The sequence below is a fragment of the Hevea brasiliensis genome, chromosome 6 (genome assembly GCF_030052815.1).
Source record: "Hevea brasiliensis isolate MT/VB/25A 57/8 chromosome 6, ASM3005281v1, whole genome shotgun sequence".
Taxonomy (NCBI): Eukaryota; Viridiplantae; Streptophyta; class Magnoliopsida; order Malpighiales; family Euphorbiaceae; genus Hevea; species Hevea brasiliensis.
Window position 1 is genome coordinate 101,707,005 of NC_079498.1, and position 15,486 is coordinate 101,722,490.

General features: G+C 30.4%; 1 protein-coding gene and 1 long non-coding RNA gene across 2 annotated transcripts; one reads left to right on the plus strand and one right to left on the minus strand.

Annotated features, from left to right (window-relative positions):
• Positions 1-1,734: 1,734 nt before the first annotated feature.
• LOC110632004 (auxin-induced protein AUX22) lies at positions 1,735-4,958 on the minus strand. The gene is made up of 3 exons (XM_021780085.2): positions 4,384-4,958; positions 3,215-3,308; positions 1,735-2,094 (listed from the first exon to the last, which is right to left on the minus strand). Exons 1-3 carry the CDS (start codon positions 4,745-4,747, stop codon positions 1,971-1,973), a joined length of 582 nt encoding a protein of 193 aa, XP_021635777.1. The 5' UTR covers positions 4,748-4,958; the 3' UTR covers positions 1,735-1,970.
• Positions 4,959-7,073: 2,115 nt separating this feature from the next.
• On the plus strand, positions 7,074-9,595 carry LOC131181003 (uncharacterized). The gene is made up of 2 exons (XR_009149639.1): positions 7,074-7,277; positions 9,344-9,595. It is a non-coding gene; the product is annotated as an uncharacterized LOC131181003 (long non-coding RNA).
• Positions 9,596-15,486: the final 5,891 nt, after the last annotated feature.

The window sequence follows — 15,486 nt, forward strand, 5'->3', positions numbered from 1 at the left end:
CTTTTGACCAGAATACTAAATACTATTTTAAAAATTATTATCGAATAGAGTTTTAATAAATACTCGCTTATAGCAGAATCGAATTCAAATTTTCACTCTCTCAATTCATCTCCTACTAATAAAAATAAGTGCTCTAAGGGGAATCAGGGTTTTGGAGATGCCCATTTTACATGCGTCTCGTTTGCTTTACTATGAAAGTGGCAAATTCAATTAATTTCTCCTATTCAAATTTCTATGAGAAGTGCGTAGGAATTCATTCATTGAATATAGATGAAAAATTAAAATAAAGTATAATGTTGCTTAATTGAAAATGCAAACCATGTTGTAATGAAAAAGTAGAAATTAGGGAACCACTGAACATTACCCTTTTTTTATTTTTCGTGCCCACAAATTGCAATATAAATTATACTTTTTATTTTTTTTAAATAATATTCTTGTTTAAAAATATTATAAAAAGAAAAAAAAATATATATACCAACTAATTCAGAGCCAGTGTGGCTCATATTCACTTGACTATAATATTTGAATTGAAGGGGTTAAATATAATTTAAAAAAAATAATTTATTAATTTTTTGTATTCACTCATAATTAAAAAATATATATTATATAAAATATTTTCATCTAAACTCTTACACTTAAAAGATAATAATAAATTTACCAAGCTACTAATTCTATCTATTTTATTATTCACTAATTTACTAAAAGAATTAATAAAACATCTCTTAGAATAAACAAAAATTAAACTTTTTATTGCATAATAATTATTTTATTGAATTAAATTTTTATATAAATAAATAGTAAAATATTAATATAATTACATCCCAATTAACATAGCCGATTTCTTAACTTTGGAGATATTTAATGAAATTTAGTTTTGACTAATATAACTGATATATTAGCAATTTAAAAAAGAAAGTGTAATATTGACCCAATATACAACGAATTGCAAAACCCTAGCCATCAGAGCAGCTGGTTTTCATCAACTATAGAAAAGCTGAATTCATTGCAGCTGGACAGTCAAGCCCTAGCAAAATCCACAATTGATTCATGGTGAAGAAACACACAGAAAAAGAGCTTTAAGTAGTTATTCTGATTGATTTAACTTGCCTAATCAATAAATATTCTTGACCAAAGCTAGCAGTTTTCAATTACACTGTTTGACTGCATTATGTCTGGTAATCCAAAGAGTATTAAGTTAATTGGTTTTAAGAAAAATTTAGATATCTGAGAAATGTGAATGCAGATTAGATTCTGTATCAAGAACTAAGCAATGTATAATTCAATGTCAATGCACTAATCATGGGCATTTACTTAATTATGGGAAAAGACAAATAATTCATGTATGAGAAGATGAGAACATGGGCCTTGATTCTAGAACTGCTCCACTTCCTTTGCTTGCATTTGTGCTTTATTTTATTCTGTTGAAGTATACCCTTGATCTTGGACTATTTTGTGCCCTAGATTAAGTTGAAAAGTTCTTTGATTTCTAAAATGAATTAAAACTATGGATAGAGCCCACTAATTATGGTTATAATAAGATTAATTAAAATGTACTCTAATGGTGTTTAGTATAAATATAATTCTTAATTAACTATATTGTTAATTAGTGTTCACAATAGAAGATTGTCAAGATATGCTTATTTGTGATAAGATAAAACCTATACGTTTAATTAGAGAAATTCTTGCCTAGACTCAGCTTATCATGGACTCAAGATATAAACATACATTCCCGAGTTAGGAATAAATTGTCACATTAATTTTAACACATAAAATAGCGAGAAAAATTGGTCTCTATGCCAATTGAAACATCAAAAGTGGTCTTAAAGTCACAGCTTGATGAAGAATCATCAGCTAAATAAAATAAATAGGCAACACTATAATTATAATAATTAAACAGAAATTAATTGTCTACAAACTGGGAAATTCAGTCAAATTCTCCACTTGTTCATTGCTGCTGGTTTTAAAATTTCTCAATTACGATCATCGTTTGATATCATTCCCTTAATAAGACCACCACCTTTCTGCTGCAGACCAAATCCTTTGGCCTCTGATCTCTTCATGATTCTTAGTCTCTTGCACGATTCAATAAACATCCTGTCCACAAAAATAAATAAAAGTCTAGTTATAGCTTTTTTTTTTTTTTTGAAAATTAATTAGGTTATGTTTGGAAATGTGGGCAGAATTTTTCTCCCTAATAAAGCAATGCATTGACCAGATATGGTCTTTGAGGCCATTATTCCCATTTACCCAAACACTATCGTAAAGAATCTGTGGTGTCGGCAATATATATATATATATGTGTGTGTGTGTGTGTTTGTGCCCTAATTAACATGAGAAAAATATCCCTGTGAAGTGCTAGAATCTTTCAAGGCCAAATTGACCACTATCTTTCTCTTCAGTGTTCTTCAAACCTACCAACCAAAACTCAAGACCACATTTTAATCGGAATTTGACCTATTCATAAGCTTAGACTCACCTAATTTAGTCGGAAAAAAAAAATACTATGAAAGTGGTATTAGAATCGTTCTCAATATTATGATATATTAAATTTAAATTTAGATTAAAATTGAGTAAAAAAATATTTAATTTATAAATATGATGTTTGAAAACCAAAATTGTAGCACATGTGAAGCTTTAGGGAGGCTAGTTGAGGACATCATTATAACAAAAATGTTATCATGAGTCAAGTTTGATGGCTTGATGAGAAGCATTTTAATTTCATATGGTTCTTTTTAGATTCAGAAACATACATAATTACAGACGTGTTAATTTCTTCTACATCGATCAAATGTGCAATAGACTAGAAAATTGACTATACAAATCATGTCTCAATTTTAGTGGACATCGACCAAGTTTATCAACCTAGCTAGGTCAATTCACTTTTTTGCTTGCGCCTAACACATACAATTAAGGGAAAATTAATGTTAATTAATTAGAAAAGCAATATTGTTGTGTTGGACTTGTGATGGGAAAGCAAATCTGTTGATTTCATTCTCAGAAAATTAAACATCTTAATCATTGAAAATATGACTCCTCACATACACACAACCAGGAATATATATATATATATATATATATATATATATATATATATATATATATATATATATATATATATATATATATATTAAAGTTTGATGTTACAGATCGATATGCAGAATTAATTCAAGTGGCATAAATGGAAAGGTATGTGTTGTTGGTTGAAGATACTTACTCCCAGGGAACGTCTCCTACTAGCATCCAGTCTCCATCCTTGTCTTCATATATGGGAACGTAGTCGCTGCTGTCTGCATCCTTCAACGCTTCCCCTGTCCACCCCACATTCCAATTTCTCATTATTTTTCTTTTTCTCATAAAATAATTTATTTCATCTAATATATATAATTAATTCTATCTATAAGAATCAAATCCTTGTATTCAAAGAAAATAAAAGAAAATTCTTATGAAATATTTACATATTTTTTAATTATGTTAATTAATTATTACTGCTGGGAGGATGGAGGTGCTTATGTTTCGCGCGTGAATTTGAGCGCATGCCATGAAATGATGTTTTTCTTTTTAATTATTATTATCATTTTTTTCCTTTGAAGGTCATCGGGATTAGGGAAGGGGAGAAAATGGCCTTGGCCCACTTCCTATTCTGCTGTGCAGACTGCAGGGCCTTTAGATATCAGGATAACTACTAGAGTAGAGCAGTTTTCGGTTTAAATTGAAAAATTGAATCGAATCGATTTAATTTAATTTAATTAATTTAATTTTAAAATTTAATCAATTTGATTTGATTTATAATTTTAATAATTTTAATTAATCGGTTCGGTTCGGTTATTTTCATAAAAAATTAAAAAATATCGAACTTAATCGAACCAAAATTATTAATATATATAGGAAATCAAAGAAAATCAAATCAAATCGAATCGAACCGAAATCAAAGAAAACCAAACCGAACCTTAATATTTTTGAGTTTTGATTTCTAATTTTTTTTGTTTTTATGTTTTATTATTTAGATTTAATGTTAAAAATATGAAATTTTATAAATTTCGATTTGATCGGTTTAAAACTGAACCAAACCGATATTTATCGGTTCGATTCGGTTCGATTTTTTCTTATTAATCGATTTGGTTCAGTTTTTAAAATTTTTTATTTTCAGTTTTCGGTTTTATCGGTTCGAACTGAACCGACGTTTGCACACCCCTAATAATTACAAGTGTTTTTTTTTTTTTTTGCCCCTTTTAGCTAGATTAATTCTAAAGATGATAAAGTGCATAATTATTTTCTAATTAAATTTTAAATACTAGTTTCTAAAATGAAAATAGGAGAAAAAAATGGAAGCCTGTAGAGAAAGATTAGTATATAGGGAAGAAATTAATGAATGAATGTACTTACCAATGCCATAACAGCCGAATAACTTCTCCAATGCAACGACGAGATCTGAATACGCCTTGTGCATGCCCAAATCAATCTTGCGAAGAAAAGGAGCTCCATCCATGCTAACTTTGACGTACATTTTCGAAGTTTCAAGCCCTTCTTTCTCATTGAAACTATTCTTTTTCCGATAAGAGCAAAGCGGTGGCCACCCCACAACTAGACTTTTCGTTGGGATATTCAGGTCATTGGTGGTGCTATTAGCTTCGCGGGATACCTCAGAGAAAACCCTTTTCTTCTCATTTTTATTAATGTTAAGAACTTCACCGCCTGGTAGCCCCAACCTTAGCTCAGTGACGATTTCAAGTCCAAGATCTTTTGCCATTTTGGGTGATGGGTTACAGTTGAAAACTTTTTTCAAGAACTTGTTTTTGGAATATGTGATAGCTAATTTGCTATGGTTCTGTGGTTGTTATATAGCGTTGGTAGGTCTTTATATAAATTTGGTGACATTAACGGCAAGGTATTATATATAAAAGGCGAGAAGTGAGAAGAGAAGACATAGTGGGAGCAATGACAGGTCAAATAGGGCTTGGTGGTCGGTCACATGAGAGGCAAAAGAGGGGACTTTATGCCTCCTAAGAACACTATTAAAGGCCAGCACTTCAAGTTGGATATGGGACAGATCGTAGGGCTGTTAGGCATTTGGTAAGATTTCATCTTGGCCGTCTGATTTGGTGAATGGGAAACAGGCCATGTGATCTGCCTTATTGACGGGGTGTATGCAATAAATTATGTAGAAAGAGTACCATAAAATGTCTCTCACCATGATAAGAGGGACTTCTGTTTTTCAGCATTATGTTTGTCCATCCATGCACTACATTACATACTTAACAATAATATCACCATATACATTATCATCATCTTTATATTATGTATAATAAAGGACAAGTAGTCAAGTATGTATGCCTTAATTTTTTTTTTCTCCCTCTAAATCATGGGATAGAAGAAATCTTAATTCCTAATATTCAAAGCTTAATCATGTTTGTGTGTCACTCCTTAGTCATTATTTATCATTTGCATAATATGCTCCTAGCTATACATAATTGACATTAATATAAATATATACGTTTGTGTGTGTGTGCTTTTTTTTTTTTTAGTTAAAGTGCATATATTGTGGTTCAATTTTGTTAAATTTATTCTTTTATTCCAATATTATAGTAAACTATTCACAATAAAATTAAAAAAAATATATGAACAATATATTTTGTGATCTAAATTAAAGTAAATTATTGCTGCAAGATCTTTAATTGCTTAATTATGAGTAACATTAAGTTCTTCAGTATGTATACTGATGATCCATCAATTAATATACAAAAAGATTCAAATAAACAACAATGAATCATATATAATTATGTTAAGATATGCTCTGGGGAAGGAAACATGGATGAGTAAAAATCCATGTGATGTAATTGTTGATTCACAAATAAACATTCATAATGTCTCCAAGATTATAATTATATAGCAGGAAGACATAGAGAATAATTAATAACGAAGCATGTGTGTGGTATATATGCATGATGAAGTGAGTGGTCGATGTATGAAGCATAGAAGATGATCATATATGATTCATGTACGTATAAGAAAATATCAAGATAGCTAGGCATTTACTAGAAAGCTATAATATACATAGGCAACAAAGGCATGGAAGAAATTATGGTCTTGCAATAAGGTTGGACCCATGTATTGTATGGGAAGTTCCAGCAAGAGTTATGCCCTCGACGATGGCCCTATTGACTCGGCAACCGCGTTAAATGTTGCTGTCCAATTTACCTGTACTACCCCTCGATCATTCGTACCCTAGCTGGAAAGAATATATTCCACTTTCCTGTCTTTGGGTAACTTCATGATTCGCATAGGAAAGAAAGAAATATTGGAAATTAACCCTTTTGTTGTAATGAAATATCATTACACATTTTTTTTAGTTGGAATTATCAAAAAAAAAAAAAAACCTTTAATTTAAAAGCTTAAATTTGTTGGTGAAAATTTTAAAAATAGTTATAATTCTAATATACCCTTCACGCGATTGTCCATTGAACTTGAAGCATACAAACATAGTTTACCTTATACTAAAATATTTAATCAATAAATGAGAGTGATTACAAGTTAAACTTTATATCTTTTAGTCGAAGAGATTCTGATATTATGTTAATAAATCAATTAACTTATATTGTAACAATCTCACCGTAAGTAGTCCGTACATTTTATTATTCCGACAACTAATTTCTGTTCGAACAGTTAAAATGTTTGGAACTACACCTAAACTATAGTGAGGAGGCATAAATTGAAGGAATAAATGTTAAGAAAATATTGGAAAAATTTAGAGGAAATAAAGAAAAATTTAGAGAATTTATTTATTTGGTACAAAAATAATAAAAATAACCCGATATGCACCATGAAGGGCATTTTAGTCATTTCACCCCAGAGGTGAATTTTAACCTAAATGTCAAATTAAAATTTAGAGAATGAAATAATTAACATAAATTAAAATTACATGTTTATGAATTTGAATTAAGAAAAAAAGAAGAAGAGAAAAGAAAAGAAAAGAAAAGAAGCTAAGCTTATGACATAAAAAAATAAAGTATAATAAAAATAAATATATGTATAACACAAGAGACAAAATCTACCTACTACAAGTCATCTTCCTCACCTCTCTCCTCTCTCTCCCTCTCTTTGAACCGTCCACCATGGGAGCTCTCTCCCTCCATTTTTGTTCTTCTTAAAGCTTGATTTTCCAAGCTTTCTCCTCCCCAAAACCCATAGTCTCCTTCATTAAAAAGTTAGCCCACTCCATAAAGAAGCCATTAATAGTGAAAAGAAGAAGAAAAGTTAAAGTTTGACAAGTTACCCAAGAGGTTAGTGCCTAATCTTCCTTTCTTCCTTTATTAATCCTTGAGTTAAGGTTAAAATGAAGTGAAATTTGTAAGAAACTAAAAGAAATAGGTGAGTTATGGGGGGAGTGAATTTTTGGTACCTATGGTGAGTGATGGTTTTTGATGACTATGATGTATATAAAGTGATTTAATGATGTTGGTTGATGCATTATAAGTATTAGAAGTTGATTTACATTAAGATTTTATGAGGTTAAAATTGTGAGTTAGGGTTTGGCCTAACTTTGGTATTTTTGTATTATACCATGCAATTGGGATTGTTGAGATGTGTTGATGATATTTAGAAGTGCCTTGAATATCAAATTGAAGCAAGGAAGTTGGAGGAGAAATGAATTATTGGAAGTGCTATTTTCTGTAGGTTGTGTTTGTTGAGGGCAGTATACATTTTAGGCCATAAATAAAATTGTGTGACCCTAATTGGTATGAGACCAATTAGGGGTGAAACTAGACCCAAAATAGCCCATATTCTATGAAGAAACCATGTCCAAATTCTGTTCAAAACTTGACCTAAATATTGCCTAAATCCGGATTTACCCTGTACCCAATCCAGAAAATGACCAAATGAACAGTACGTGTTTATTTGGTCATAACTCTCTCTATATTAGTCCAAATGATCTAAAATTTTACCAATGGAAAGTTTAGACATAGGGCTACATTTTTCATGACCACTTAACCCAGTTTTGCCTTTAACCAATTCAAATTGTTAGCACAAGTTGGGTCACTGAAACTGCAAATCCAGAAAATGACTAAATAAATAGTACGTGTTCATTTGGTCATAACTCTCTCCATACTAGTCCAAATGATGTAAAATTTTATCAATGGAAAGTTTAGACATAGGGCTACACTTTTCATGAAGACCACTTAACCCAGTTTTGCCTTTAACCAATTCAAATTATTAGCACAAATTAGGTCACTGAAACTACCAATCCAGAAAATGACCAAATGAACAGTACGTGTTCATTTGGTCATAACTCTCTCTATATTGGTCCAAATGACCTAAAATTTCACCAATAGAAAGTTTAGACATAGGGCTACACTTTTTATGAAGACCACTTGACCCAGTTTTGCCATTAACCAAATCAAATTATTAGCACAAGTTTAGTCACTAAAACTGCCAAGCCAGAAATTGTCTCAAAATACTATTCATTTGGTATTTTGACCATAACTTGAGTTCTATAACCCCAAATTCAGTGATTCAAAAGCTGAAATTCAAGTTTAAACATAGAGGAACAATTGTTATGAAGGAAGTGTGACTAAATAGACATCATAACCTAGTCAAATTCCTAGATAAAGATAACACATCAACATGAACTTAAAGAAAGGTTCATGGGAAAAATGCTATATAGGATAATTAAAATACTCATAAGGAAAATTTAATATTAAAAATGATATGAATATGTAAATTAGGACTAATGTCCTATTAATATGAAATTAATGGTACCAATGAACAGTACTAGAAAATAGTAATAGTGAATAGTGCTAAATTAATTTAAAAAAAATGTTTAATTGCCCATAGTATACCTAGACTTATTTATTTAGTTTGGATAAATTGGTATACCAATTAGGGACTACAGATAGCAGTACTGTCTACCGAGAAAATTATAAACTGACAATATATATATGGTATGATTGTTCTACAGGCTATATGCCTACTTACTGGCCATTGTGCCTACTTTATTTCTGGCTTTACAAGCCTGACAGCGGGTCTCATGCCCGATAGCTGGCCTCGTGCCTGATAGATGTATTCTGGATAGACATACGGCTGTCTAACCAGTATACACCCGTGCATCCAGCCTTTATAAATTTGTTATAGGTTTCTTGGACACTGATAAAAAATTAATTAAGACTTAAAATACAATAAGTAATCATAAAAGATCCCAATAATATTAATTATTTTCAAAGAGCAATAAAAATGTAAAAGACCCAGAAATTATGAGTTGCATATATTGTTTCAAATTATTAAATTATTGTAATTATAAATTATGCACTACTAAGCGTTATGCTTAGCGCGTTGGTTTTTCATCGCGTAGGTACTGGAGATCAGTCCCAGCAGCCGCAGCAGCTGCAGCAGCAGCACCAGTAGTGCACTAACAGAGCTCTGATCAGATCTGCCATTATCCAGAGTCACCTCACCAGTCTTTTGTATTTTGGTAGGGCCCATGTATAGACTATTATTTTGGTTCATTATGTTTAGTCATGATGTAATTACTAGTTTATGATGTATTTCATTTTGGACTTGAAATTAAACTTGAAATTGAAATAAAAACTTATAATTTATTATCTATGAATTTCCATATGAATGCAATAGATGATACTTCATTTTGAGATCTCATAAATAATTGTGAATGATATGATACATGAGAATATGATATGGAAATGTGTGAAATGAATATGAATATGTTAACAGGTGATAGTGGAACCCGACAGATGCTAATAAAACAGGGGAGGCTCTGTTCGGGTCTCCATAGAAAAAAAAATTTTTTTTTCTACACATTGAATACATGTTTTAAATGACATTAAAAGTTTACAATAGATATGATAAAACAAGATAGGGTGCTCTGGCACCGAATGTGGCACTTATTACTTGGCTATACAGTAGAAGGGTAAGGGACGCTACATATATAATTAAGCTTATACAGATGAGGTCTCCAAAAATAATTTTGTAACTCTAATAAAATTCAAATACATGCTAAATTTTATTTCCTATCCATTATGAATCCAAAACATAGGTGAATCCCTCATAAATGTTGTCTTAGATATATGGTAAAGTAATTTAAGGGAAATGATCTTGTCTAGACCAATCCATTATGGACCAGGTCCAGACAAGAAAAATCTTCTGGTTTAATTAAAAATTTTTCATCAAAAAGCTAAATAGATTGCGGGGTTGACCATGCAATTAGAGTAATTGTCACTATAATGTTAAAAATTTTCACTAAGTTGAAAAAATGAAAGGCTAGAATTCCAAACCTTTCACTACTCACATCTTAATGTATTTTTTTTTTTTATAAAAAAATAATAACTAGAAATATTTGGTCATAATATGGAGAAATCTGTGCAAGCATTCAAGTTTAAGTCCCGTATTAATTTTTCAAATTATCTATAAAAAGCGCGAAGTAATTTGCCAAGCACCTTCCATTTTCTCTATAATGTAAGAAGTGGGGTGATCGATGTTACTTATCATAAATTTGGTTGGGGTTCCTAATAGCACATATGCTTGGCCATACTATATATATATGCTGAGGGAGAATAGTTTACTTAGAAGCACTAAGATGGTGACTGGTGAGGCAAATTTTTGACTCATCTTGTTTGCGCTAGCTGGGATATATAGATATAACTTACCCCCACGACACAAAAGGACTACTTTCCATTGCATCTTACAAACATTGTTTGTGCAAAAATGACTATGGAAGGGCTTATTTAATTTTGAAGTTAGGGTCCCCACAAATGCAAAACAACATCAATAGCTTAACATGGACCCGGTCCTGGATGGATGGATGGACTTGATAACATTTTCTACCTATCTCTCAACACGTCAGTTTCAGCTGATAATACTTAAAAGTTTTGTCTACTCGTTTTGAAGATAGTTCTGAATCTGATTTCTGAACTCAAATACGTGGTAATGTCTTTCTAATTTAATGCTAAACAAATAACATCTTTCAACGTGTTTTGCTGAATATTTATATATATAAATAGAGTTGTTTAACCAATTTGCTTTAATTAACTTAGTGGTATTAGAGTCATCTTTAGTGCTGTGAGGTGTTGAGTTTGAGGCTTAGTTGGTGCTAATTATAAAAAACATAGAGTTGTTTAAATTTGGTAGTTTATTTAATTAGGATTTTATGATTTACAATGATTTTCTTAAAATAAATGAATATAGTAATTTGACTAAGAAAAAGAATTATTTTATTTGGGTATATATTATAACATCTCACTAGCCATGGTTTTATATAGCAGGTAATGTGGGCGTTAGAAATTTATATTGTGTTATTATTTTTATTTTTTAATTACATTTTAATTGGAATTCGAAATCATAACCCAAAAATCTTAGAAATGGTTTCAATTTTTTGATTATTCTATGTCATTAACTTTAACATTAGATTTAGTAAATATGCACTCACCAATAATTTCAGGCCTTGGCCAATGGTGATTGCATGCATGTGCACTTGCTTGTCTTGACAAGGAATGTGAATTAATCCCATGAACAGTCTATTTGTGTGTAAGGAAATTTTTGTCTAAACTTGATTTATTCTGATTTATTATGAATCAAAATATAAATATGTGAGATTCATATATGTAATAAATGAATCACATTATATATCTTATATCTTAAATTTATGATATATCGGATTTGAATAAGAAAAATTTTGTGTAAAAATAGCTAAAATTAAACTTATTTAAAAATTAGCTAAGAAGGCATTTAACTGAATTTTAAAGCATCCATGATGTGAAAGAAAAAAAAAAGCTACATAAGAAATGATGGTATATATGTGTTTAAAAAAATTTAACAGAGAACAAGACATGAATATTAGCAATTCAAGAATCCATATTCTATCACACAAATTTATTATGAAGATATTGTCCAACGCATTAAGAATTACATACATCATGGATTCCACAAACTATAGAGAACCACTTGATCAAGAATCAAAATACAAGAATCTTTAGTAACATGGATAGAAATCTGCAACTTCAAAATGTGAATGACCAAATGGATTTTCTTTCTACATCAATCATGCATAATGGTCCCCCACAAGGGGAGTCTTCTTCTAATTTGATAGTACCCACTAACTAGCAGCCTTATGATTAACCCCAACTTATTATCTCAACTTATAAACTAAATTCACACATAATCATTGGGAAAATCTGTTTTATGTTTCACATAGAAACCCTCGATTCGATCTTTAAAGAATCATTGAAACCTAATTTTAGAAATTAAAGTAGTTAATATGGTTGATGTTCATGCACTTTGTAGTAATATATGATGATCATACACAAAACAATTTTAGGGCACCCACATGATGCTGAATGTGCAAGTGCATCTTCTTATTAAACTAATTAATCTTGCTTAATTTATTAATGACGTCTAATTAATTATGGAACTATATGAGCATACTTAACCTACCAAAATAATTTTAAAAGAGATTGTCGTATTGTTATATAACTGACACTGACACATTGTCGTATGTATATTTGTGTTTTGACATTTTTTAATTACCAAAAGTAAAACAAAACGTAATGGTATAAGCACATTCTTGATCTTACTAATTAATTAATATAATCTGCATTCTGTTTAGGTTAAAAGCTTAAATAAGCATCCTGCAACTGCATTTTCTGTATCTTATTTTTATTTGTGTAAGTTAAAATATCTTTTCTTTTCTTAATTACTTGATTAATTAATTAGAAATTAATAATTATGCAATGATACGATCGAGAAATTCTGAACAACTTTGGAGAGAGAATTTAATTAATTGCAATTTTAATAGGTTTACGTTATAGTTATGGCTTTTTGTCTAAACAATGTTAACAAATACCCAGAAATTTGGCAGGGTTAGCACTAATTTAGTCTATTATACTACAGTTACATGCTCTCTAATGTTTCATTGGAGGGAACCAAAGAAATTGGCTTCAAGTGGCTAATGCTATTTTATTTAATTAATTACCCTATTTTGGTAACTGAATATAGTTCACATGCTCATCGTTCAAGTGGATTATTTAATGGACACCATATATAGAACTTAACACCCTGTTTGACGGAAGTAGAGTGAAGTCGGTTTTTAAAATAAATTTTTTTTAAAGTAAAGAAGTTTTTTTTTTTTATAATTTTTAAATTTTCATAACTTTTTAATATTTAAAAGGAAGGGAAAGTATTTTTTTTAAATATTTTGAGATTTTAAAGAGAAAATATTTTTAACCCACTAATTTAGTGAGTTAGAAAATGAAAGTTTTCAAGAAATCTCCAAAAACTTTATTTTAAAAAAGCTTGTCTTCTCTCAAATACAAGTTGCATATTTTTAAATTTTAAAAAACTCCTCCCAAACAAAGGGTAAAATTATATATGAGAAGGTTCAATTAAAAAAAAAAAAATGACATTCAGTTGAGTAATAATAGAGTCGTTTTTAGTACATGAGCTATTAAATTTTAATGGGAGATAAATAAAAAAAATGTTTAAAGCTTAAATTCAAATTTACATATTTTAAGATTCTTGATATTCGCTTAAAAAAAACACTCGACCCACCAGCAATAGAATGTGCTATATATATATTGTTTATCCAAATTAGTTCAAGAAATGAACAAAAGTTCAACCTAATGTGAATAAATATGAAAACTTAACGTGATCCTTCGATTCTTTACAGAGTATATGCATGACCCTAAAGATTTGGATGTTAACTGGGTGATCTGTGATCCAGGTAAGAAACTAACATAAAATATAATATTTAGGTACTGTACATCTAGCAAGGTGAGTATTCAGACTATTAAGAAGTTAGCTTTGAAATGAATCAAAACTTGAAAAAGATTTAGTCAGCTTTTTAACTTATCATGAGATCAGTTCAAAGATTCACACAATATTTCAGCTAAGCAAGATCAAGACTCGTCAAAAGAAACCCAAATATATGTATCCAATCAAGAATATAACTGGCATCAACGAGGATTATGTCTAGCAATTTATGATCCGTGTCTAATTATCAACAGCTATAAATGGGCCACCATCAATAAGTACGTTCATGACATGATCATCTGTACACGAATACTGCCCCATCTTACCCTAATGCCAAGTAAATGTTTGGACAAACGTCACCCCATAGATTATTACAAAAATTAAGTGAATAATTATTTATATACACATGTGTGTCCATTATATATATAAATATATAATAAGGTATACGTACTAGTTGCAGGTGACCAATTCCAGGGCTATTAGTTAAAGAAAATGTTCCTTCACAACCGAGCATATGTTTCCCTACCATTAGACAAGGTAATGTATTAGGGAACACGTGATAGAGTTTCCACCGGCACAGTACTGGATCACATTGTCCAAAGGCTTAATCATGCCTGGCTAGACGTTGAAACCCATTATCGTCAAGATTTGCCTAGATTCAAATCGCTGGTGGGTTGTGATGATCCAATCAATCTCAGTGTTGAAATTTGAACGTTTAGACCAAATCAACACCATGCACCAATGGGCAACCGTCATTCTTGGCTCAGCTGTGGACCACTTTCTTTCATGTACTTTGTAGTTGATTGTGGACCGTCTGATCCAGTTATAAAATGGGTGTATTGTGCTGTGACACCGGGCTGTGCAATACTGGACCTACTTGCATGTGAATTTCATAAGAATACAACTTATGTTTGCCATGCATTTACAGAAGAAAGAAAGAACCGGAGAAGGTTATTTCCCTGGACCTACTTTACACTTGCATGAAAAATTCTGTCATTAATTAGACAGTGTATCATTCAAATTTGACTTCCATCGGAAAAATATTTGAGGTTTAAGATTCGACTGAAATATTCAATATTAAGTTAATGAGTTATTTAAATCCGATTCAATTTTCGTAAATTTAAAACATAAACATTTGAGTCTTGCTATATATATTATGTTTTGGATTCATAATAAATGGAAGTTAAATAAAATTTCCTCATCTTTTATAGATAAATTTGTCTCATAATTATTTAAGTCAACATATATCACATGTATCATAAGTAAGGAAGATGGATTTTTTTTTTCTCGAATTTACAACATAATCTAAATGAAAGAGTGTGTAATAATGGGAAAAGGAAAGCATATAAAATTTTGCGATCCAACTTTATATTAGGGAGATCTCCACTCTCCAGGCTTGATCTCAACCTAGACTTTCAAGAAATTAAAAAGAACTGCAAAATCTTGCCCTTTTTATTTTTCCTATTTCTTAATTAATAGGACTGCAAGTGGTATGGGAGGAAAGTTCGAGGCCATTCATAGCTAGGTAATGAACCATAGAAGAAGCACAAAACAAGTTGCAAGTGATAATGATTCCATTTCTTTTATATTCTTCCTACAAAGAATAAAAAACAAAAAGAATTCACCACACAGCTACATAAAAACATTAATTCATAATAATAAAGCAAACCAACGAATTTGCTCTATAACCTATATTATTAGCTTGGAAAAGTACATGTAGTGCCTTGCCTGTTTCGC

Bases quoted from the DNA above. Each gene is read 5' to 3' on its own strand.
- LOC110632004 (XM_021780085.2), bottom strand. From the start codon at position 4,747: ATGGCAAAAGATCTTGGACTTGAAATCGTCACTGAGCTAAGGTTGGGG. The intron at 3,309-4,383 runs GTAAGTACATTC...TGGGGTGGACAG, and splicing joins ATTCGGCTGTTATGGCATTG to GGGAAGCGTTGAAGGATGCA. The intron at 2,095-3,214 runs GTAAGTATCTTC...TTTTGTGGACAG, and splicing joins GTAGGAGACGTTCCCTGGGA to GATGTTTATTGAATCGTGCA.